Here is a 26,328-nt window from a genome sequence, read left to right as displayed (position 1 = left end):
GAAACTATTGTTTAAGCAATGAAGCATCATTGCATTTCCTGTACACAGGCATCAATGGTGATGAGCTAAAATGTGGTCTGGGCTTGTTCAGCTAAAAATCATTGGAAAGCTGACTGTCTAATTTCTAGGAGCCACAACATTAGAGAATGAACGGACCCCCATTGTGTACTGGCAAGGCCTAGCGCAAGGTATGTCCCGTGACCATAAAGCACTGCAAAACAGTAGCAGATCAGGCCTTTTCTTTAATATGCTGTGCTGTGGGAAAGGAAGTGGATGCTCTTTAAGCAGCCCCACAGAAAGTTTGCTTGTTGGTGTGCCACTGGAGTATCAAAAACAAAAGCGGCACACAGACGGTGCCCGGCGAATCAGCTACGGCCAGAGCTCGTGCAGGACTGTGACAGGCCTGGCTTTGTCTTATGTCTGCAGACACGTGGCGGCCGTGATGCCTCAGCAAGCCCTGGCTCAGCTCCGTACTCGATCACTGCGGCTTGAAACCCGCGCAGCAGCGCCTGGACACCTGGCAGCTGTCCTTACAGGTGTGCGAGCAGGGATCTTTGTACACCAGCATGAGCCAGAGTGGCCACGAAACCCGACTTTGTGTCTCTGAAGTTTTGACTTCCTGGCTCCGCGCACACGCTCTCCCGGCCCGGCTCTGCCAGGCGATGTTTGTAAACAGAGCTGATGTATACCACACGGGTTTCGCTCACTGCAGCCCGGAGAGCAGGAGGAAGGGAGCTGAGCCACATGAAAGGCGGGTCTTCGACAGCGGATACAAGTTTCTCAGACGCTGTTCGAGAGCAGCAGCAGCAGCAGCGGGGGGCGAGAGGAAGCGGGTGGCACAGCCCGAGTCCCCCCACCTGCTCCATCACTCGCTGTGCAGACGGGGCCGGGACTCCAGGCGTTTTACTGGAAGGCACTGCACTTCTCTCGCTCGCTGACGTCTTCTTCGCACCCGAAGAATCGCTGTGGGGAGACCACATTGCTCACCGAGGCTTAACCATCACTCTGAAATCTGGAAAAAACACAATGCGTTCCCCCCCACCCCAAAAAAAAAATGAGGTTATAATCATGTAATCATTTCCTCTGTCAGCTTTTGAAAAAGATCAGAAACTGAGCATGTTTCAGTGGTTTCAATATGATGTCCCCACAGTACGTGCCCAGTGATTAAAATACACTTTTCTGAAATGCTAGCAAGGTGGTATGTTGTTACAATGTTCTTTGGAAATAAGGGGCTGCAAACATTTCAAACAGTTAGTATCTCGCTACATCTGTCTTTGACCAGCCGTATAACTTTATTAACATTGGTGCTTCTCAGGTCAGGCATCATTCAATTTCCTGTGGATGATTAAGAATGAGTGGAATTGAAACACAAAGAAAAACGCACATTATGACAATGCAAAACAAAAAAATGGTAAAAAAAATCAGCACCTGGATTATTTCTTCATTCAAAATTACATTGTTCATGGTGCGAAAATGAAAATAAGTGCAGGTCTCCGAAACTTGCCCATTGCAAATGGGCAAACCGCCCTGAGGTTTTAATAACTGGCCGCTTGCTCAGGGAGCGCGTTCAGAACAACCTGCGGGACCGTCTCAGCCAGGTGGCCATCAACAGTTTAGAAAGCACAGATGGAAACGGGAAGCCACAATTCCTGGGCTTTGGGCTCGCAGAGTCTGTTGGATCAGCTGGGGCTTTCGAGTCTTGAACTCGTCACTTTATGAGTAAAGCCCTCCGATGACGGCCGCGACAAGTCTGCCAGTTCCCAGAAGTGTCGGCAGCCACTGCATTTCTGGGCGGGGGGGGGTGGTAGTTGAGCTCAGACAGGGCTTGTGGGCTCCCTCAAACTGGGCTGTCAGTCTAGCTAGCCGTATCTCAAACATCAAACTCACGGCAGGAAACAAAATCCTCCCAGTTCGTGTGACTCACGGGCACCTCATACCTATCTGCTGTTGACTAAGCAGCTTTATTGCAAAACCAGAACTGACTTTTTGATTGTAACATAGAGAAATGCTGACCCCGTCTTTTCAGTCTGGTCTCTGGGTTGAACTATGAAACGCATCAGAAAAGCAACGAATGTGAAACAGGAAATGCAGAAAGCAAAAGTGTAGCTTCTTCTCTGAAACACTGATGCGTCATGAAGAAGAAAGGATACTTCAAAACGTTTTGCTGTAGCAGTAGCATGCTCTGCTGCACTGAGACCACCCCACACCAAAGGCGATGAGCAAAAAAGGAACTAGAACAGCTTGAATGAATGTATTGTAGGTCCTGCTCCTGACACAAAGTAATATCTTGATGCCTGGGCCCAGAGCGAAGGCACAGAGATCCTGAAGAGCTCAGTGCTGGGACCCGAGCTCTGTATCTAGAGGTAGGGAGGCAGAGTTTACTGCCACATGTACAGTACATTGGGATTCTCATTCACGCTGGTCTCTCACGGTACAGCAGACGACTCGGTAACACACAACACCACACAGTACATGTCAAACCAGAACAATAAACACATTGCAGATACCAATAAATATGTGGTAGTGAAAATAAAATGGTAGTCTAAGTCAAAAGTGCATAGTGCAGAGGTGCATTGAGTTCTGAGGCATTGCATGGATACCATTCTGAGGCCTAGTTGTCCATTCTTCAATGGTGCCAGAGTGCAGGGGGGAGAACAGCCCGGAGGGTTGGGATCCCGAATGATGGATTGGGCTTTAATGCAACATAGCATGGTGTGGATCTCACTGATTGATGGTAAACCACATCCTATAATCCTCTGTGCCGCTGCCACAACCCTTTGTAGTGCGTCTTTGTCATGCACGGTAGTATTGCTGCACCACGCAGCGATGCCACTAGTGAGGACATTTTCTATGGTGCTGCGGTAAAAGCTCACGAGTAGCTGCTTCCCCAAACCACAGTTCTTTAGGCACCACAGAAAGTGCCTTTTGAGATCGGCCTATAGATTACAGGCTGTGTAAAGACGATGCATGTTAGTGGACGGTCAGACCTTCTGGTTTGATTACATAAAGTCTGGAGGGATGACCAACAAAGAAGAGAACATTCTGTCAAAGTAGGAAGATTTGGATATGATTCAGAAGTGGGCAGATGCATAGTAAAATAAATTCAATTTGAGTACAGTTTTGCATATTGGGTTATCATTTCACTATAGCAGGTGTAGCATTCTGGCAGTCCCCGGAGGTACAGTACGCTGAAATTGTACAATGTGTTAATTACACACGTCTGGAGTACTGCAGTAAGTTCTGATCACCCTTTTATACAAGCGATGAAGAAACATGGACCAAGTATGCAGAAAAACAAGAAGACTTGCGGAAGGAGTCTCCAGTCTCTGTGCAAAACAATTCAAAGGGGATCTGTCTGAGGTCTTTCAAATGGTAAAGGGAATGAATTTAACAGATCCAAGTAGTTCAGTCAAGACCAGCTGAGTGAACCGAACACAACAGGACAGAACAGGAAACTGGTTATTTTTTTCTATCAGACAAAACTTAAATACACAGTGATAGATGTCTGATTACAGAAGGTTTACATGTGAATTATAAGGAAGGCTGACTAAATAGGCAGGTTGAGCATCTTCCTTAATTTGTTTTGACTAAGTCTGACCCAATTCTCATAAAAAGCACGCTGGCAAAGGAGACACGTGTGGCTTAAAAACACACCAAGTAGTGGTTTGACAATGTCATTCTGTTGCATACTGTAACTACAGCCTTCCCATCCGTCGATCAATCAATATCAGCAGCTTGCAACCCGCACACTCATCTGTTTTAAAATAGCCTTTTTCAGTTATCTTTAAAACTGCATTTTAAATAAAAAACCCAACAAATTGTATTTTTGAACAGGGCTGTTCTAGTAAACTTTCGAATTTTATGAAAAAGTAGGAATACTTACACACTACATTGAGATAGAGATATCTGACAGATTCAAGGTTTTTGTAGGGAAGGCAGCACAGAGGCAGTTCACAGCCCAGTCCGAGACAGGTCCTTGAGGTTCCTTATGCGCCCCAGGCAGCTGCAGTCAGCCAGGTAGGACCCCAGTCAGGTGACACTGACCCCGATGCAGATGAGAAGGTACAGAAGGGTAAAGCTACATCCATGATCGGATTGAGTGGAAACTTTTGGAGGGCCAGATTGTGAAAGCCCAAAGTGGATGTTCATCAGGCACTTAGTTTATAATGCACTATGGCATGTTGAATGAAAAAGCAATCAGGACCTCTGATTAAGGTCTCACCCCTAGAGCACAGTCCTCCTAATTTAGGAAAGCTCTTCAGTTCAGTAGATGTCACATATACAGTACATGGTTTACTTCCATGTTAACACGTTAAAAGTCATTTTGGTCTCCCAACTGCAATTCCTAGTGGGCCTGGTACCTTCTGGGGTTTTTTTCCCAACCAGTATCTCAGTTACATACAATAGCTTAAGTAGCTGCACAACTGTAAGGCTGTAACCAGGTCCTGAAGTATTCAAGGTAACTGTAATTTAAGTGTGTTTTAAGAAACTGACAGCAAAAGATCATTGCAAAATCTTATGTCTAAACAAATTGACTACTTGGGTTCCAAGAAAAACCAGGGGACCAACATTTTATAATTTTTCAAATATAGAAGTTTAAGCTACAATTATTTTCCTTTCATTTAAAAGAATATTGGCAAAATTAAAACTCTTACATTAATACTGAAGCTTGCAATGAGACATCAAATGGAAAAATAAGTACATGTATAGTTCCAATTTCTCACTTGACTATCTTTACTGAAATCAGTCACTCTTGAGGGGCAGTGGTTTTGAATACTTCCATTATTAAGTCATAATTCATGTTGACATCATTAGAGTTTTACATGCAAAGCAAATTAGTTTTATGATGTAATCTGGCACACATACAATATTCACACCTTTCCAGAAGCATTCCTTAAGCTTAATACAAACATGGGGCTATTAGAAAGTATATTTCTAAAACACAGGGGCTCACTTTATTTAAAATAAATTCATGTACCAACAACAATTTATCAGCTCGTCTATCTTTAAACAATTTTTAATGTAGTGTGAGATTTGTTGTAAAATGTTGCTTAAGGTAAATCTTTTAGTTTTACTCAACAGCTATAATTCAGCAATATGTAAAGAATCAAAAGCCATTTAGGATAAAACCAACATCACTTGCTCTCTAGCTGTATGCTGCTGGATTTTATATTGTACTTCATATTTCACTAAAAGTGTTTATAAAGAACACTGTACATTTTAAATATTAAAAGTATTGTAACAATGAACTTATAAAACTCAACAATCTCTCACCCTTTCCAGGATGTCAGAAATGACTAATTTATGTCCCATTCCTGTTTGACATTTAACTACAAGAGCTGGTTCTAGCATAAAACTCCTTGACTGCTTCATCTACTTGGTACTGGTAGTTAGGAAAAAAATGTACTAGATTTTGCAATCGGGGATGCAGTTTTAAAATGGGGACAAAAGAGAAAAAAGTACCAAACTCGGGTGAAAGACAATAAAGTGTTCATTTTATTTAGAAATTCACAGTTTCTAATGGCACTACATCTCTGTAGTTACACTTTGCTCCTCTTCCATAGTACTGTGCAGTTCATCCTCACAGACAACAAAAAACAAGCAGTGTTCCCAGTGGCCCATCACACTAGCAGGCCCAATGCAGGGCCTGAAACGCAGAGGCAGGGTAAGGGTCAGAGTGCCACAAACGCAGCTCGGAAAAAAGCACTTTACAAGGTAAGTGGAAAAAGTAAAGGCATGAGTAGTTATCAAAGTGCACACTGAGTCACAACAGCATTATCTTTATGTAAAAGAATACACATTCACAAATGTACAATTTCTAAAAAGTCTTAACACACTCTCACATACACACACCTGCAGCTTTTTTTTCCAGACATACACATTCAGAGGTGCAAAAGGTATTATAATTAAACAAACATTAGTCCCTACTTTGGATGTGTTTTGGACCACATTTCATGAAATAACTCGAATGGTCAATACATTGAATGCCAGTTCAGAATGACCTTACAAATTACCTTCAAAAGGGAAATGAAACTGAACATTACATTGAACAAAACATTTAAGAAATAACAATCTTGGTCCCAATTTCTTCTGTAAATGCAAGATACAGATTGGCCTCTTCACCTCATTACTGTTCAATGCTGTGTACTGTTACCTTTGTAAGTAAACTAATGAACATACCAGTCAGATACAGTGTGCACATTTGTTTCATGTAACTTAAATGAAAAGGGACCAAGAATTTTATCTCTTAGCAGAGTGGACCTCTGTCCTTTTATGGCTTCTGTCATCAAATTAGCAATTAAAACTACAAAATATTCTCAGAAGCCTTTCATATATACTTTGTCCAACTATGTCTGCATAACTCATCCAACAGCTTACACAGTAAAAAAGTAATGACTTTGGGGTTTATGCCTTTACTCCATCAGGGATTCTACAGAAAATGTTATTGTAGAACTCACTGGCAGTGAGGCAGTGACACTGACACCAGTCATAGAAATGAATGGCCAGTTACAACAGTTACAACACTCTATATAGACAAAGGAAGTCTAAAGGCATTCCTCTGAGCCTGACTGTGGCCAGGATTCCCCATGCAGTGGCACAGTTTCCTAAAAGTGCCACTGATGACAGGGTGGGATGGAAGAGACCCCTGAAGCCTCCTGGGTGCCAGCAGGCTTGTAATGCTGGCAGTGAGGGATGAACCTCCCCTCCAGTCAGAGCTGATCCTCTGGTACGGGACTGTGCTGCCAGAGACATACTCAAGACACTTTCCAATTCTCCTGTGTGGGGAAAAAGGGTTTACAGCTGCAAGATATTCTAAACTGGATGGGTTTAACAAAACAAAGACTCTAAAATTAAAAAGTAACTGCTTAATATGAGGTACAGGAGAGATTTTTGAGCAAATCTGAATGACTGTAGACTACAGTGATCACACTGGTCATTCCAAATCACTGTGGGTGATGTGTGGTTTTCGAGAATGCAGAGGAGGACAAGGCACACCAACATCTTTCCAGATTTACCACTTTCACAACAGTCCACTCTTTGAATATCATTACATCTAGATTACAGAAAAATAAATAAACCAAAAACAAAAGGTGCCAGCACACATGTAGCTTACGTGAAAGAAAATCCTTTGACATTAAAACTAAACATTATGCTAAAAAGGAAAATAAGAATATGAAGCAGGAATCGTGAAAACCAGAATGTGATCTCAAAATAGAGTAGGACAATACAGTTCAATATTTCCCAGAGGAAGAACAGCTACAAAGTGATTAATCGAAACCAAGTGACTGACAAAGCAGTGTTTCGTGTATCAAACGGTCTTCGTGGATGAAGCCTGGACTAGAGATTTCATAAGAAAGGTGTGTGTAACCGTACTCGAAATGTTCCAACACAAGGTAATTTTTATAAACAAACATGGAACTTGCAGAATAATCTGCCATGCCCTGTCCCAGGCACCCTATGGAGTCCTGAGAGGGAGATGTGTAATTATTTAAATAAATAAAATAAATAGAGAAGCAGCAGAAAACTCCTGGCACCTTCTGTATCTGCCTCCAGCAGGGGTGGGCTCTAGGCTGCTGGTATAACGAGATGACTGGAGATTGGGGTGTCACAGTAGGACATAATTTATCCATAGAACAAAACTGCATTTCAGATACTACACTTTGTCATCCCCAACATTGTACGTGTTAATATCATTAACTGACTAAACAGAATGCAGGTATGGTCATAACATTTAATCTAAATGCTCCCAAAATGTTTCACATGTAAATAAATTAGAAATATTTTCTACCTACACCCATTCCTTTTTCCAAGGGCCTCTATTAAGTAAGAGTAACACTACCACCAGAAGACAAAGCAAACAAATTCATCACTGCTGCTACCACTCAAAACAGCTGACAAATCAGTAAGGTTTGGGACACAAATTTTTCAAATGTGCTAGTTTCATCAAAATTACTTTGTTATTCTGGTGAAACTAGTTATGTTGTAGAGAATGGTGGACATATTGCACACCAAGATAAAAGCTGTTGTCAAATAAGATTCAAGAACCATCTTACAAAAATGTATCTTTCTTTATAAGGTTCAAAATAAAAAATGTATATAAACCTTTGTAAGCTACCATAACTTTAAGTTTTATAAGTCAGGTATAAAAGGGGTTCTTACAATGGTCTCTTACAAATGTACTCTTGGTGCATCTCTCTTATCAGAGGAGTGATTATGAATGAAGACAATACTTCCAAATAAGGGCAAGTTGTATTAACTCTCCAATTCAGTTTAAAATAAATCAGTGTTTTTCATCTTTCCTTTCATCATGTTACCAAATAAAGTTAGGAGTGCAACATCTATATTGGCATTTTGGGTAATAACGTCAACTTAAGATCTAATACAATTTTCTTGCATTTTAGCTCCTTATCATAAAGCTGATGCAGAAAGTGTATGAGGAATGAGAACAGGGCTTTGAGCCTTGGCTTTAAACCAGATCCATCATATTCACATGATCAGAAAAGGGCAGATTTATCCTTAATGGTCACTTATTTCCCCAGCCTAGAGTATGGAAGAAAAGTGATAAATGCGTACATGTTCAATCTAAAGCCTTGAGGATGCAAATTACTTCAATCATAAAATAAGGAGAATTCATCTTGAAATATTGCATAATCTTTGTTCGTAATTCCCAATAAAAAAGTTAAGTCCTTTAACTGAAAGGCATTTAACCAATTTAGACATATACATTTGGTGTAATAATATAATATTCTCTGCTCCAATTAGTCTTTGGTGTGTGTACAGATTGCTTTATAGAGACTTGGGTTTTTTTTTTTACTAAAAGAAATCAGAACACCCTGGTCCCCCACAAAAATATCTAACTCCTATAGTGTTAAATCTGAACTAAGAAAACTAAAAATTTCAAAAACAAAAGGAGCAAAACTGCTTGTACTGCTGCACAGTTGTGCATCACTGCGACATGTTTAATTTGCAAGAGCAGCTTCAGTCCTCACTCAAACTGGGCAAGCCCATAGCTCTCCCAACACAGAACTTGTAACAGCCTCCCTCATTGTGCCTCTGTAAAACCAGGGGTGTGACGGAATGCTATCTGCCAAAGTACCTACTAACAGTACACGTTCCCAGTCTTGTAGAAAAACTCACCCACACTGAATTGTTATATGTTCGCTCTCCCAAAATGTTAAAACTTGTCAAAACCCTAAACAGACAAAAGGCACATAAACAAGGAGATCGAGGAGAGTTCTGAGAGGAAACGGGGCCAGTGCCTGTTCTTGTCAAAATGATTGGCTCCACTTGACCTCTCTCTTCAACCAAAAAAAAATCCGTCTTCGGATAGAAAGGAGCTTTTCCCCGTCCTCACTGCGAATCCTGTACCCCCCCATCTGCAGGGACACCAGGGAGAGTCAAGTGCCAGCCTGGCCTCTGTGAGAGGGGGTAAGAACAGAAGGGCGGAGTGCGAGGAGGAGTGCTGCAAAAGTCACTGAAATCAGCCGTCAGACCTGTCCTGACACAGCTGTGACTCCGAACGTACCCACAGTCATCTCCTTGTTGCCCTTGATGATAATGTCCTGCAGGCTGGCAATGGCGCCAGTGCGAGTCTGTAGAAGATCTCCCACACACTTTCCCTGCTCTGTCATCTTGGAGCGCCTTCTTTTGAAGGCCCTCTTCTCTGTCTTGGTCTTAGGCGGGGGCTGGCCATTGCAGAGGCGTGTGCAAGCGGAGATCCCGCAGAAGTAGGACTCATCGGAGTGCGACGAGCCCTCAGAACTGCCCTCTGATGGGGGGCCCTTGTAGGAGGATGTGCACACCTCCCCCGAGGGCAAGAAGGTGCTATGGGGCTGCACGGGGCCATTGCACTTTGGCCCTCCATTAGCTACTGGTGGCACGAGGACAGAAGACTTCAGCGTCTCGATCTTCTCGTTTTTCATTTTGCAACGTTTCTTCTGTAAGAAGACAAAAGGGAAAAGCAAATGTAAGCTTAAACTGTCAAAGTAAAACAACACAAAAAATACTCAATGCAGCCTTAACCACCTCAATGCTATACAAAACAAATCCAATTCAAACATTACAGAGGTTTTGGAGAATAAAAAGACCACAACAACATCCAGAAATGTATAATATGTTTAAGGAATGTAACCAATTAGAATTTACAGAAATTGACTCTAAATATCGAATATGGCTGGAAAGTTAACAGCTTATCAAGATATTTTTTTTAAATTAAACAACTACAGAAGAATGTAACACTTAGCCCCAAGTACAGTTTAAGTTACAGAGTTACAGTGCCCCCTGGTGCCTGTTGTACAGACTATTTTACCATTATCTGCACTGAATTGCACTGTAACTCCCTTAATTCAGCAGTGAAGTGGTTAATTTTAACATCCAGAAGCAACAATATTGAGCCACAACCTGATTGAGTGATTAGTACAAAGCCTGACATGGAAGCAGTTCAATGTTTGCCAACCAAACATCAGTACTTAAATGGACACTGTACCTTTTTATTTTCTGGCGAAAACCTTAGAGGTTCTACAATGTACAAGTCATCTGGACCTACTAAAAAGGGGAGAAAGGGATGGAAGTTAAATGATGGTATGGAAAACAGAAGAACAAATTCAAGCATGGAAGTGTGCACCTGCAAGTAGTAAGTAGGTATATAATAATATATAAATACACAAAGCCCCTCCCTTATCAAATCACATGGTGCAAAATCTACACAGTGGAGGAGTGGCAGAATATGTGCACCACCCTCCTTTTATATTGTTCTTCAGTTTTATTCTGTGGGTGTCTATATTTAACAAGACAATTAGCACCAGTTAAACTTTCTAGATGCAGACTGATCCTGTAAAGACTTTCACGTCAGTATGTTTTCACAACTAACTTAACTGCTTAGCTTCAGGAAGAAAGAGAATATTCCCTCAATTCTTAAGACAATGCTTCTGAAATTACTTCACTCAAGATTTAAACTTGGTCTGCATGTTTATAAATGGACAACCATCAAAAAGAATGTTGCAAGAGATGGGTTTTTTCCAACCTCATCCAAAGACCATACTGTTACATAACATAAGCTCAAAATAAAATATCCATAACAATAATGTAAATACTCTGGTTCCTTTCAAGTTACTACTTGCAAATGTATTACATGCACCAGGAATGAGTTTTGTAAATTCTGTACATAGTGTGCATCTAATCAGCAGGCACTGTCTTTATGAAAAGAACCTGGCAATGATCATATTAAAAGCTTACAGGCAAACTGAAAATAGGCAAGAAGGTGAAAAAAATAGATGTTTCATGTTTAATGCCAGGTTTTATGAAGCGATTGTTCATTTAATCTTTATAGCAAAACCTCCAAGACTTCTCAGCTCATTTGGCAGCTGCTCTTCAGCCTGGTGCAGCGACAGAAAAAACCTGTGGAGCTACAGACCCATGTGGTGGTTTGCCTCCCAAGTCCTTTATAAAGGCAATACCAAGATCAAACCATTTCCATTCACTAACTTAACCTAAACTTAGAAACTCGTTCAGGTCTGTTTATTAAAAATTAAGAGTAATATTAATGCATTTTAAGCCGTGGGTCAAAACAAGTTTTTCTTAGAAAATAAGAAGTACAGTTAATACATTATCATTAATCCAAAAAAAATCTTAAAACCCTACAGCTAAGGTTGAACAGTATAGTAATTTCCAAGATAAAACAGCAGAAAAACAAAACCTGAAAGCAATTCATAATGCTAAAGCGGCTCAACTACTGTAACTATTTTGTTGTAAAAAGAATACATTATCTCAGTATTATGCCACTATATAATAGTTAGCGGAGTCACAAACTACAAATGCCACACTTGCCTTCTGTAGTGGGTAACTGGAATGATTTTGACCGCACAAGAGGGCAAGAAATTCTTCTTTTGAGGCTCATGTCATCATATGAAGAGAAACATCTATGAAAAAAATACATTTTTTAATTTAGCAGCCCCTCATAATACCAATTTTACAATAAAGAGGAAAAAATAACTCAAAATCCTGGTTTAAACAAATGTCAAAGAGAGGGAGTAGACTTAAAGGAAGATTTATAAAATTACAGAGTTAATCAGTCCTCTAGAAATTGTTTTAATTGTGATATTTCACATATTGATAACTCCTAGAAATATTTAAAAATGTGGAATTGTAGCCAAGATCACCAAATCACCTTGATCATTTACTTTTAAATATTTAGAATTCTGAATATCCCATTAATATTAAGTTACATTAATTTATAAGTCAATATCATCAGACCCATGCTGGATGTAGTCACACTGATGACACTCCTAACTGTGCTAGTTTCATTTGTCAGTTTTCCAGCAGCACTGTAAGATGAGAGGTTGCAATATGCCAATACTTCCCAAAACTGTAAAACCCACTCAGCAGGTTTCAGATATTTATGACTGAGAGACCATTGTCTTATCATAGGGTAAAAGCAAACCTTGACATACAAGCAAGTGACCCTCTTGGTTAGAGATGCAAATAGGTTCTGATACACTGATTAAAGTCTAGAATACCTCTTTGGGCTTGGGTAGTGGTTGCTCTTGGGAATGGAAGAATCTGGCCTTTTCTGTAGTGGAGCAGAGTTGCGGTAGCGCTGGACACAAAGCAGCAGGCCCAGGGACAAACACAGCACCAGGGAGATGACCAGGTAATTCTGCCAGTCGGACACCTGTAGAATAGGCATTGGACTCAAAACGGAGCACAAGACAGCAATTCACATGACAGAGCACCATACCAGTGCATCAAGCAATGGAACAACCCTTTCAGTTAATAGAATAGTAGCTCAACATTTCCCCTCAAACTACAGAAACTACACTTCTGTCAGTACACAAGAAGTAATCATGCATGTTTTGGTGTAGTCTAACCACACAAGCACTCACATTGTTTATTCACAGTGTATAATATTGTCATTGGCTCCAGAATGCACAACGTTCATGAAGATAGACAATTACTGCTAGGAACTGTAAGAAAATTCGTAGAAATCTGAAACTGCAAGTCACAGCCTCCATAGGTACTTAATGACCTACTGTACACAATACTCTATTACACGCACTACTACCTTTAAGACACAGACAAGAAATTATTCCCATAACAGTTGGCTGAAATGGAGCAAAGAGACAGGACAATCCTCTACCTCTCTCTGAAGCTGGCTAACAGTGGCAGACAGGTTAAGAACCAGCTCTGTGACGTTCTCTAGCTGGCCCTGCAGTAATTGGATTGACTCGGTTTGTCGCTGGTCCTAAGGAACATAAGGGAAAAAAGCAAACTTTCAGGGAGTAACTTAAATAGTTCACATACAGTGAATTAATTAGCAACCTTTTGGTTCATAGCAAGTGGATGTTCACAGAACTCTGCAAAAGTATTTACACCCCTTCAACAATTGAACAATATTCACATTACAAATGTGTGTAATGAATATTTCTAATCAAAACTTGAATGACCAAACTGAATACTTTTATGGGTACCATAAGTTGAATGTAAATTAAAATGGCAAACAAAAAACCCAAAAACGTGATAAATACACATGCAATCAACATTAGCTAATTACTTTAACAAACCTGATTAATAAGTCAATAACAATGACTCAAGAACCTAATGAAAAAATTGCAGTGAAAATCCAAAAAGCATTTTTCCCCCCCAATTGTGCAAAGGAAAATAAAAACATTTGTAATTCAACAAAATAGGTAATTATTTGAAGAGACTCAAAAACTCACTTTGCATGTCCTGAGATAACAAATGGGTACAACCACAAAAACAAACAGACTGCCTGTACCCCTTTAATGAAGGAAGAGACCCTGACCTGCTCCTCTGCAATCCTGGAGGTGTTTTGGAGCTGAATAATAGTCTTGTTAAAGGCTCTCTGCATTTCTTCCATTTGCTTACGGTACCTTTGAAAAAAATAACGGGGAATAATTAACGGTCATTTCATAAGAAATGAAGAAATTAAATGTAATTTTCTTGGAAGACAATACGAAGCGCTGAAGGTGAAAAACATACACTTTTATACAAAGAGGTCAGTATTGGCTTCATTTAGACCATGTAGAGCACTGGGAGTCAATGTATGATGGTACACCCTTTCTAAACATTCATATTGTTAAATCCCTTCTTCATTTTGTAACAGAATTAGGAAACACGCAAACATATATATATATAATGATAGCTAAATTATACAATGGAAAAATTGTAAAAATAAAGATTTTACACTGTATTGTAAATGTGTTACACCACATTAACCACTACTTTTAGAATTTCTACTATCAGTAGGGAAATCTGGTGCCATGCAAATCAATAGCACTTAGTCCTGGACAACCTCAAATTCTAATTTTTAAACTTATCTGCTGAATTGTCAATATCTAAAAAGACTAATCCTGGTCCTCGACAAAACTTTTATGACGGCACCAACCTTTGACTGAGCTCTTCCAGGTAGCGGCTGCTGAGAGACATGTTCATCTCCAGGGCCTTAATACGGTTGTTGAGTCTCATAAAGACGGACTCCTTCTGGTTGGAGCCGTGCACCTGGTTGCCATTGCTGTAGCCCAGGTCCGAGGAGTTCTGTAGCTCAGCATAGAAGTCTGTGGCAGTGCGGTGGAGCTGCCCATTGGCAGAGGGCACAGTGAGGATAATGTCCTCGACAGACTCTTCTCCCTTTAACTCCTGCAACACAGAGCCAGGAGAGTCGCCAGGCTCCAGAGAGGCAGCTGGTTTTGTCGGCTCTTCAGGGATGGCTTTTACAGCTCCAGTCTCCGTCTCAGCGGACAGGGCTGGTAGCTCCAAAGCAGGTTGAGTTTCTGTAGGCTTAGCAATTGCCTGTACAGTCTCTGTATGATGATCTTTGACTGTAGAGATGAGGTCCTCCTTCCTGAGAGCTTCAGACTCAGAACCAGGAACAGGCTCCTCTAAAGTGGAGCTGCTGCTGCTAAAGCTAGTACTTGCTGGTGTTTTCTTTTTGCCCTCTGCCTGGGTTTCAAGGGTTCTGTCAGGGTGCATCATTCCCTTTTCCGACAGATCTTCAGTGGATGGTTCAGGAATCTTCTCAGTTGGTGTGACCTTTATGGAGGCCTCGTCAGAAAAGCTTTGTTGAGGAAGGTTGGAGGACTGGCTGGGCTCCAACTCGGTGAGCTCCACAATAGTCTCAGGGTGCCGGGATTCCTGGTTAATGTCTGTAGCACTGGTGCTCACGTCTTCCTTGACCAAGGGTAGCTCTGTCTGGATTGGCTCCTCTATGACAGGCAGATCCAATGTCTTAATGGGCATGAGAGTGGAGTGCTCCAAGGAATTAAGGTGATCTGGCTCTGCCTCCTGCTTTCCCAAGGCACTGCTATGCTGTCTCTGTAGGGCCGTGATGGCAGTACACCAGTGAAATATGTACTCGGAGAAGCTGGCGACACAGGATAGGAAGGGCAGCTCCCCACAGTAAATGTTGCTTTCTAGTTGGTGTTTGCTTTGACCCTCTGCCTCCTCATCCTCCAAGTCCTCATCCTCCAGCAGGGTGACAGTGGATGGACTGGGCTCTTCCTCCTCCTCATGTACCAGCTGCACAATCAGGCTCTCTTCTGGGACAAGGGGCTCTGTTGCCAGAGCTGGCTCAGGCTCTTCTACTGGTGCTAGAGATGGATCACCTACCTCCCTTGTTTCTAACCTGGAGGAAATTAGACAGACAAAAGCTTAAGGAGAGAGATTTGGCAGTAAGCCTTTTTAATTTATACACTTGGGCAATGGAGAACAATTCTGCCAAGTGCATTACAAAATTCTTCAATTATCTACAGTATTTCACAGTGCAGACTATAGTTATTCTGGGTCTCAGTTGGTTCATATTAACACCAGCTAAAGTCAATCAACTTATGATTGAAGGCTCATAATAACAGAGAAAAAGAGAAATAAACGTATTAAGCATACTTGGGGAAAAAACAGCAGGCTGCCCAAAGTACAAGTAAAAGGCAAAACCAATCAATGTGGTGTATTAATGACACAAGAGCTTCTTTCACAATCTTTAGAACCAAAGTATGTCCAGTTTTATGCACATTTTCATAATGGCTTGACACTCACATTGGAGGAGAGTCTGTGGTGGGCTGGGGTACTGAAGACGTTTCTGTCTGGTTCATAGCTTCAGTAGAGATGTTGGCTAGAAGACGACAAAGTGGTGTGATTACTACAGAAGAAAATTATTTTATACTTAAGACTCATAAAAACAGTGTTTCAAATAATTCAAACCTCTTGTTTATAAGTTCAAAATAAAAACACATTTACCCCAGCTGCGTCTGCAAAACAACTTATCTTACGTTTTCACAGTATAATCAAAAGGAACAGGAATTCACATCCAGGTTCTTCACTTTGTCTGTTATTGCTGTGGGCTATAGCCAAGGACCAGACCTGTTTCATTAAGGGATAAGTTTGAAAGCCTTTGTTATGTAGGCTGACAAGTGAAACAGGTGTTCCCAGAGCAAGGCAAACGAACACTTTATTATTGAATGTACTAGTAGTGGAAACACATTTAACCAGAATTTAAGGCAGAGACGGACTGTAAGGTTCAATGTTTGATTAACTTACTTCCAGGGATTTTAGCACAGTCATTTATATTATTGGTTGATTATGCAATTACATTATACTATTAAGCTATGGGTTACGCAGGGATCCGCATTAGAAAAGACTGGAGAGTCTGCTATTTGACTACATAAGCCTTACTCAGAGCACTGTAGTGTAGTTTACTCAATTTACTTAACTGCTAAAAGGAAAGAATCAAATTCTGCATAGCTGAACCCTCCTCTCACAAGCTATAACCTTTTACCAAAATAGTTATTTAGGGTTGGAACTGCAGATTGCTGACTGATTCTTATTTTAAAGCTAGTCTCACATATTGTTCTGGTGCCAGACCACAAGCAGCTAGAACCCTGAATGATCTGAAAGAAGAACTGAAAAGTGCTGTGTTGGTCTATGCCATTTACAGCCCCCCTTGCAATCCAACAGAGCAACAAATAAAGGAGTACAAAAATGACAAAATCATAAACCAAGACTGCCTATGGCCAAGGACCCAGGAAAACCAGTATTCAAAAGTAGGAACTGGGGGAACAGGTTGAGTGTAATACCGTCTCTCCGTGCTGCATCGTCCAGTTCTGGTTTGGCCCCCAGCATATTTGCAGCTATGTTTACCATATTCAGGATAGCATCTGCAATGCAAACACAAGCGCATGAATAGCTCCTTCATTAGTACTGTGGGCTACAAAAATAAGTGGTCTGGTCTATAACCAGCTGTTTAAAGGAAACATTACAGGAAACCAAAAACCTGGCAACTCTGAGGCACTAACGTAACACAGAGGTTGATTTTCTTGTATGATTTTTTTCTAAAATGCAGTTAAGTTTAACCTGTGTGGTGCGAGGCGTGTGATCTCAACCCCTGCAGGAGCTTGCCGTCGGAGGAGAGGGAAGAGAAAATAGTGTACTCTCCACCCACCCTTCCCCTGGGATAGTTCAGGCAGCACTCCATAGCCAGACCAGCACACATATTACAGCCTATCACACAGTCAACCGATTAGTGATTCCTTTCATTACCTTATGATTTTTTTTTTAAGTCAATACGATGGTCACCTAAGATATTTTAACAGTTATGCCATGTCCCGAAAATTGCACTTTGTAGTTCCTGGTTACATTTTACATTACATTATTGTAGACATTACTATGTGCATTAACTTACTTGTGGCTGAACCCAGGAGGTTCTTGGAAGACTTGTCTTCTGGTGGCACATACCCAGGAGGATAATCTACAAAGGGGAACACTACAGTTCAGAACAGGAAATTGATTATAGACTAGAATTGAGTAATTAATTGCATTTTTAAAAATTTTACCAGGCAGTATGCACATGACTAAGCAACTTACTATGCATATCATAATATGTGGCCCCCATATGACATGTAATCCACAAATAATCAATTGTCAAGGATCTCCCAAGACATGGAAACTTCTACATGAAAATATTAATGAAAATTAAAAATTTTAATCTAATATACGACACAGCCTATGTTAGTAATACACATATATTTGCATTGCAGCATCAATGAAAACGCAAAAAGGACATTTAAATAGTTTGGACAAATTATATTTTAAACAAACACTTAATTTTCTATTGACAAGTGTATACTTCTATAGACAAGCAGCAGGAATATACATCGTAAATAAATTGGTGGAGATAATAATCTCTAAAATGTATTCTATGAAAAGCACGTAGTATGTATGTTCTCATCCAGGCAATGTAGTAAAACATTAGAAACAATTCTTAAATATATGGTGAAAGACAGAATTTTTGACAAAGGCAGAAATGGTAAAATTCTTAAACGCACTAATTAATAAAGTTTTCAGCTATCAAACTAGAGAATGGATACTGCACCCTTAGTAAGACGTCACTAAAAGGACCCACAATAAGTCCTGGTTTTACAGATATAGATTAAAGGAACTGAGTCTCAGCCTTGAACTAGAGAAATAAATAAGGATTGAATTTCCTATTTTAAATTTTCAAATTGGTGGATAAAATAAAACAAGATCAATCCCAGCAGCAAACACACAGGGTCAGAAATTGAAATTAAACAGAGGTGCTTTTACCACTTAATATGTACTGCAATTTATTTATTTACAAGGGGCTATGGAAAACTGCCTGGATGGGATTAGCTACAAAAATGCTCTTCTATTATTTGTGGCTCTTGTTCTACATTACGTTCAGTTTTGGTCATTTACTGACGCATAAGTATACCATAAGTAAAAGATCTGGAGAAAAAGGTTGTTTAGGAGAAATGCCCTAAACAAACAGCAAGCATTCTGGGCAATGCTGAGAACTGGCAGCATTCACCACTTTGAGGTGCTATACACAAAGAAACAACTGAACCCCTACACAAGTTGCAGTACTTTAAATACTACCTTAAACTTTGATATTTGGTCTGTTACAGATGCACTTGAAGAACATTTCTCTGAGACTAAAGGTTTTCAGGTCCCCCAAATGGCTCCACAAGCAGAGGCTATTGCCCAGAACACAGGATCACGTCACTTGCTGACTGTTACTGCAATAGTCCAAACAGTAGCACACAATTGGCTGTGTCTTATTAGGGGACCAGGCTGGGATTAGGTGTCCAGGTTTCTGAAACGGTAACTCCTGTGACATCCCCGGAGAACAACTGTTATGTAAGGGTTATTAGCATGTGAAAAGACGAAAGGATCGGATCCATGTCAAAAGGAGCTATGACTAGGAGCCAAAGTGTAAAGAAACAATTCGAGATTCCTAAATGGATGAGTATAAAATACACAAAAAATTCTGATCTAAAAAAAACGCTGCCATTACCATAATCTTCATCCAGGTACTCCAATCGCTCCGATGCATACTGTGATTCTGCAATCTCTTCGTATTCTTCCACCATGCTGGTGCCAAACACCCTGCCAGGGGTAAAACACAACAGTGAATACTGTACAATGAACAGTCACTCATTTCCCAATGAATGATGTAAAAAAAGAAAGCCATAAAAGAATGACACTCGCAGTGTCTTCTAACTCAGGGGTCGGCAAACTACAGCCCGCTGTACTTTTCTTAGTGGCCCGCAGCTCACTACTGTTGGAATCTCGAGGGTTACTTTTTGCATCAGATATTGAAAATCTTCCGCCAGTGGCCTCTACTTGTTAGCTCTGCTGCTTTCTCTCAGCACTAACGGTCAATTGCAGAACAACGCCTATTTCACGATGCATTTACTTTTAGCCTATCAGACGTTACCTTTAACCTAGGTTATGCCTTTTGCTACAGCTGATTCTTACTGTAAATTCATCTGGATTTTTGTTGCCTAATGCGATTGGCTCAGTAACACAAGTGATGTCTAGTGTACGCCATCTTGTTTGAAAGCAGGTGATGATTTTAAATGGTTCTAAAAGTTATAACTAACAGGAGGCTAACTGTAAGGCATTCCTGCCATGTCTGAAAAAAGAAAGATCGATGCATAGGGTCGAAAATTCAGTGACAAGCGGTTTAGAAGACTACTTTTGTGTCCCATGGAAACAAAAGGCAATGTGTCTTATCGCTGTGATTAAAGAATACAACATAAAAAGGCGTTACGAGAAAACATCAGGCTAAGTTTTCGGAATAGACAGGAGATGACAGAGGGAAAAATCAGAACAGTTGAAAAAATCGCTATAGGGGCAGCAGAAACTGTTCAAGAGAAAACTCGAAGAATGTTGCGGCTGTCCGAGCCAGTTATTGGGTATCACAACTTCTAGCAGCAGCTGGCAAACCCTTCACGGGCGGAGAGTTTATTAACCAGGGTATGCAAGGTCACGGAGGAGATGTGCCCAGAGAAACGCAACCTATTCCTGTCGGTGAGTTTATCGGCTAGATAGAGGATTTCACTCAGGTGACCCAGCAAGGTTAGTAAAAAAAATGTTAGTGGCCCTTGCTCTAAAAAGTTTGCCGATCCCGGCTGTAACTGAAAATAACAATGAGCTTTTATCACGTAATATATCACGTGTATATATATATTTCTGAGATTTCAAATTAAATGCATCACTTTTTCTGTTGTTTTACAACTGAAATTTAAGGGTTTTAATAATAGGCTTTCCTGTTGTGACAGCTTTCCCCTTCATTTTGGCCTCAGCAGGGATACAAGAAATTCTGAGAACACAGGAAAACAGACTACAGGAGAGATCACTATAGGGTTCTTCAGGAGCCTAAGGCACAAATTCCTGCAGAACTATTAAATGTAAATGTTACGCAATACACTTGTAATTTGTAGAGCATACCACACTGCCTCAGATAATATTAGAGCACTGCAGTATAATTGTATATACACAGAAAAGGAATACTTTAATTTGTGTTTTCCCAGTAAATTATTTTTGTACACACACCTTCTAGACAATCTTCAGACCATCACTGTTGCTACTTGACTGGGAACAGTTGTCATTTGCACACACAGCAGAGCTTTTTTCAAACAAAAGACATTAAGAACATATAAGAAATAGTATGGCCTCAGTTACACAATCAACTCAACCACTTACCTGATGAGGCTGAGTGGACAAAAATGCTCTGATCCAAAATGAGAGAGCAGCTCAACCTATATAGGAGAAAATCATTAAAACCCATGCAAAGGTAGGCCTTCTGTTAACATTATGTGAGCATGTATACATCATGATAGTTAAGAATTAGTAAATAGTAAGGCCGAACTACATTTGCAAAGCTTTATTTTAAATTTTTTTTCTGCCATGCTTTATTGTGCACTGCCACCAAAGCCCCATTTAACTGTCTATCCAAAGCATCTGAAAGAGAATAATGCTAACCTTTATGTACTTGATGAACATCTGATGCAAGAAAAATAGAAAATGAGAGAAAAACAAGAAAAGTAGTCAGTAGTAGAAGACCAGATTCATGCCACAAGCAAGTCAAGCAATTTTTATTCTAATGCTAAAATCTATAAGCATTATTCACTCTACAATCTAGCTCTACAAGAGACTACAGGAATGGGAAGATATTAAAGAAGACTTTACTGAATAGCGACCAAAGAAAACAGAAGTATAGACAGACAGCATTATTTTGCTCTACAGAAGGGAAATACAAGGCCTTTACAAGGTTTCTGCTGCAACTATCATTCAAAACTGCCAATGACCTGGCATCAAATCAAAGAAAATATTTATTCACAAGAATTACAGACATTGTGGTAGAGAGCATATCATGGTAACTCAATATTAGTAGATGGAGCAATAATAAAAATGTATACAGTACATCTTGCAGTTCAGAAAGAAAAAAAACAGGAACCATGAGATGTCAAAGATGAGGATTTTGTTTAACTACCAAACGTTGTTTGGGAGAAAGACTTCAGTAACCACTACTGTAAGAAATATGTACATATTGTAAACTATATTCCCACAGAATATAAAAGTTAAAAACATTTGTTTTTCTTATTAGGAATTCCATGATTTCTTGTACAGTGACTCCAATGAGTCCTTGTATTTTAACTCTAAAATGATTTACTCCCAAACACTGAACAACTGTCAAAAGAATAGAATAATATTTCATATGTCCTCTTTTCCCAATTTAAATATTATTGGTAGGGAGTTTAAAACATCAGTGTATTTGTTCTACAAAGTCTTCCAACCACAATACAGGGCACATAACTTTTCTGCTCTACAAACTTGGAGCCTGACAAATTATCTGCCATTGAATGAAACTGATCAGACCTCAAGTGTCATTAGAAAGTGAACAAACAAATAACAAGTGAAGTCTTCTAAGCAGAAGAAGGATGCAATGCTTCTTACCTTGACATATTTAGCATACAGCTGTTCATCCAGTGGGAAGCTCTGAACAGTCCTTTCATCTCGTGCGTGAAACGTGCCAAGCTTAATCCATTTATTGGTCGGGTACCTGAGAGTAAATACAACAAACTATTTTCTTCATGGTTTTACAGCTGGAGAATAGTACTCAAAAAGCATTACCTTATTTAGATACACGTATCATTTATTTGTTTTTGCTAATTCCTGTCTGTTATGTTTATATGTAAGCCTTCTTAAAAGGCTTCATTTTTTCCCCAACTTCGCAAACAGCGCCTTCTCAAAGTCTCTAAAAACAGCCCCATTTCACAAAAGTTGTTTCATTTGCGATTGACACCTGAAGTTGAGATAAAACTTGTTCTTTCTAATTGAATCCCACACTCCTCCATGATGAAGGACAAAACTGACCTGTCACTAATTGAAACCAAGAAGTCCTTTGGAGTAGAGGAGAACAGCTCAAAGTTTGCAATATCCAGCTGTTTGACTTGAATTGGCTCGCAAAGTTCAATTACAAACCTGAAAATGAAAAAGCTTGCAATTAGAAGTGAAAAAGAGAATTAACAAAAATAGCATTTATGCAAAGCTAAAGCACAGAATAGCTACTGGTTTCTCAGCCCCTGCATTTCTGCTTCTCGTTAGTAGGATGTGTTTGCACAACAGCCAAGAGTTGTGGAAGATGTGCTGTACTGTATGCACTGTACACACCGACGTGGCTCTCTGACATATGCCTTTTAACAGGAATTTAGATCGTAAACAGGATGGCTAAACACAAACAGTGCCGCATACTTTTAAGCTGTTGTGCAGAAAACTTCCCAAATGAACAGCTCATGCTTTTCACATTCTACAGCTACTGTATGCATGTTTTGGTAGGGCTTTAGCATCAACACAGACAACTTCACAATCTTTCCCAAAACAATGGAAAATGCATGGGTAATTAGTGTTTAGCCTTTAAATTTGGAATTCAAAGAGATACAGTGCCCTCCAAAAATGGCAATGGGGATGGCAATGTCAAAACTTTTTTGCTTTACAGTCAAGAAATTTATACTTGTGATCACGAGATTAACACAAAACAATATTTTTTTTTATTTTTGTAATTCCATAAAGATTCGTGTTTTTTTTTTGAGAACCTGCAGTTCCTTTCTTTCTCATCTGTCAAGAGTTTCAACACTTTTCTGGCTCAATGTTATACTTCTTAAAAAGCCTGGTGGAGGTACTGTACTGTCATGGTCAGAGCTTATCTGGCCACCTTTGAACTTGCTGGCTCATCTTTATTAATGATATAACTATAACTGATGATGGCACCAGCAGAATGAAATCTGAAGTTTACAGAATCATTACATCTGCTTAAGTAGAAGAAATTGCTTCTATACCTACAGGGCAACTCTTCAACATTCAACAAGACACTGACCCATAGCACACTGCCAATGTAGCCAAGATGCTCATGAGGCAGAAAAATCTTTCAATTCAATCAAGCAAGCATTTTGCATACATACTTCTGGGAAAAAAGTAAAAAAACCTCAAGAACAGAGAGAACCCAAAGTGGCTGTACAAAGGCTTACCCAAGTATCTCAAATGATTAAAAGAGTTTGGTAAACTTGGCAGGTTGCAGACTTCATGCAGCTACAGTATAGCTTCAATGGGATATGAAACCACAGTCTCTTACACCGTGAAATTTAAAGTGAATGTATCCCAATACTTAGGGGCCCTTTAATCACTGGGTTCTAATATGCATGGATTTACCCAAAAATAAACCAATATCTTACTTATCATTCACACTAGTCACTCAATATACATTTTTTTATTTGTGCAGGAAAAGGATTTTGACTTTGTCCTCCAGAAGTACTGGGATAGCAAAGTGATTAGTAAAAGGAAAGCTTTTTATATTGTATACTTAATCTACAACTATTGGTCTGTGTGGTGATATTCAAAACGGCCGGTAAACAAACACTAAAATTAGACTGCAACAACTTACCAGATCTTGTTGCTACAAGGGTTTAACATGTACAAGTCCATATTTTCCATCAAAATTGCTGAAGTGCTCTGAAAACAAAATTTATAAAGATGAAAATGAATGTACAGTATGTGGACAAGAAAACAAATAATGTGAACGGCCGTACTATACTGCACAAAGGAAGGAAGTTTCAGTACCTTGGCCTCGGGGTTAGCAGAGAGGATTTTAGCACCACACTCCACTGAAGCGTAATTGTTGAAGTTCTTCTGTACTTTCTTTACTGTATGGGGGCTCCCATTGGAGGAGGGGTGCATTGACTGACCTGTGGGACAAAGCAGATTCTAGTCATTGAAATCACCGAGGTATCAGTTAAGATTTATCGGTTTCTGTGGAACCTGTCTTGCACTACGCATGGTTTACTCAATAAGACAGGCATTACATGTGAATTCCATTCCATATTTTTGGACTTAACGCAGTTGCCACAGGAAGACACATGTGAGAAGTTCAACTGTTAAAAGTTAATGAGATTTCAGAATTGCAGACCGGTTTGTCCTGTTCTCTCTCTGACAAAAAAAAATCCCTCGTTTTAAGTGGCAAACCAGGAAGTACAAGATCAAACATGAATCTTTTAAACATCCTGTTTAAAAGATTCAGTCTCCTGTTTACTATAATTTTCATTTAAACTTAAGAATTCATTAAAATGCGGGCAATAAATGCAATGTTGGGCCAAGTTTTAAAATGGTAAATTTGATTTGATAAAAGTGGCTGTTCAGAAAAAAAAAAACATCTCATTAAATACAATAGCAAAAAAATTAGTACTTTATGTGGGCTAATGTATTAAAAATGTTAGCATCAACTTAATAATAATGCTACAAGAGAAAATCATATTCGTAATGTGGATGTTCTTTGCAGAACAAAGCTATTAGTCATTATATAATCACTCACATATTAAATGTGTAGCATTGAACTAGAAAGATTTAGGAGCTCGGAACATTTAGATGCATCACTTTCTTTAAACAGAACAGGGAAGTAAAAAAAGTATTTACCAAATGCTTGGAAATACCATTAAAGTGTGAAGTTAAAATTAATTAAAATTAACTTAAAATGGAGATATTTAAAGGAAGAATGTGTAAAGAGTATAACGTTATACAATTTCAATACCATAGACAGCCCACAGCAGTGACCTGTGACTAAACTGTTAACCTGACTAATTATCCCCTTAACTGAACTGATAATCCTAGAGGTTCACATACTTTTTCTGACAAAGACATTTAATGTTGGATCATTTTGATCAATAAATGAATGAACAAGTATATCCTTTTGCGTGTTACGTTTTATTGGGTTCTCTTTATTGTTATGACTTCAAATTTCAAAAGTCAAATTTATGCAGAAATTCAGAAAATACTAAAGGATTCACAAACTTTCTAGCACCACTGTAGATTATATTATTCTTTTTGGTAGACAGTTTTGGTGATACTGAGGTCAACTACTTGAAAATGTAAATGTGGTGACAGCTTTCTGATACGGGGGGAAAAAAGCACACATTTGTTATATATTCACATAAAGCAATTTCATTAGTACTTTTCTCCTGTTGGTGCTGGGTGCATGGTAGGTTTGCAGTTCTACAGTTAATAGACATTTGATTAACAGTGAACGCTGCCAAAGTTTGATATCTCATCTGAAAGACAAGGTGCTCAGCATCCCTGAAACATTTGTTCTGGAACTCTGTGGGGAAAAATTAAAACTCCTGTGGTCATTTAAATCAGCCCATAAATTCTAGACGTGGCAGCTGGGCCGATTAGGCCTGCACACGCCAGTTACAGGGTTAGAATCAAGGGACGTCAAGTCACTTAATAATCCAAATACTGTATTCTTATATGTCCAAGGTAATTCTAATGCTCAGGGCAGGGCATAAAGAAATTAAGTTTTGGGCAATTCAAGACAGAAAAGCAGAAAGCAGCAGAAAATCTTTTACATAAAGTACTGTAAGAATCTGGAATCAACTCTCAAGTCGTGTGGTTGAAGGTGATTCTATGGGAACTTTTAAAAATAGGGTAGGCTTCTTAAAACACTAAGTTCACTTGGCTGCTAGTAAC

At 39.6% G+C, this 26,328-nt stretch overlaps 1 protein-coding gene and 1 long non-coding RNA gene across 5 annotated transcripts in view; both read right to left on the bottom strand.

The window, feature by feature from the left end:
* Positions 1–241: 241 nt before the first annotated feature.
* LOC107078486 (uncharacterized) lies at positions 242–4,722 on the bottom strand. The gene is made up of 3 exons (XR_001479411.2): positions 4,656–4,722; positions 3,884–4,039; positions 242–1,012 (listed from the first exon to the last, which is right to left on the bottom strand). It is a non-coding gene; the product is annotated as an uncharacterized lncRNA (long non-coding RNA).
* A 2,613-nt stretch (positions 4,723–7,335) lies between these two features.
* Positions 7,336–26,328, bottom strand: part of suco (SUN domain containing ossification factor) — a 40,653-nt gene continuing 21,660 nt past the window's right edge. For 2 of the 4 annotated variants that reach the window (XM_069194402.1, XM_069194405.1), the window contains 17 exons: positions 24,430–24,554; positions 24,254–24,321; positions 22,690–22,797; positions 22,270–22,375; positions 21,295–21,315; positions 21,016–21,071; positions 19,322–19,413; positions 17,690–17,755; positions 17,085–17,165; positions 16,048–16,123; positions 14,405–15,640; positions 13,802–13,889; positions 13,136–13,240; positions 12,516–12,670; positions 11,827–11,918; positions 10,487–10,545; positions 7,336–9,938 (listed from right to left, as the gene is read on the bottom strand). In XM_069194402.1, the coding sequence (XP_069050503.1) occupies positions 9,489–9,938; positions 10,487–10,545; positions 11,827–11,918; positions 12,516–12,670; positions 13,136–13,240; positions 13,802–13,889; positions 14,405–15,640; positions 16,048–16,123; positions 17,085–17,165; positions 17,690–17,755; positions 19,322–19,413; positions 21,016–21,071; positions 21,295–21,315; positions 22,270–22,375; positions 22,690–22,797; positions 24,254–24,321; positions 24,430–24,554 (2,984 nt within the window). In that variant the 3' untranslated portion in view covers positions 7,336–9,488. The remainder of the gene's footprint in view (positions 9,939–10,486; positions 10,546–11,826; positions 11,919–12,515; positions 12,671–13,135; positions 13,241–13,801; positions 13,890–14,404; positions 15,641–16,047; positions 16,124–17,084; positions 17,166–17,689; positions 17,756–19,321; positions 19,414–21,015; positions 21,072–21,294; positions 21,316–22,269; positions 22,376–22,689; positions 22,798–24,253; positions 24,322–24,429; positions 24,555–26,328) is intronic. The other 2 variants (XM_069194403.1, XM_069194404.1) reach the window with 2 other exon arrangements.

The sequence above is a fragment of the Lepisosteus oculatus genome, chromosome 9 (assembly GCF_040954835.1).
Source record: "Lepisosteus oculatus isolate fLepOcu1 chromosome 9, fLepOcu1.hap2, whole genome shotgun sequence".
In the NCBI taxonomy this organism is placed as follows: domain Eukaryota; kingdom Metazoa; phylum Chordata; class Actinopteri; order Semionotiformes; family Lepisosteidae; genus Lepisosteus; species Lepisosteus oculatus.
Note: the sequence above shows the minus strand (reverse complement) of the source record. Positions and strands in the feature narration are given on the sequence as shown.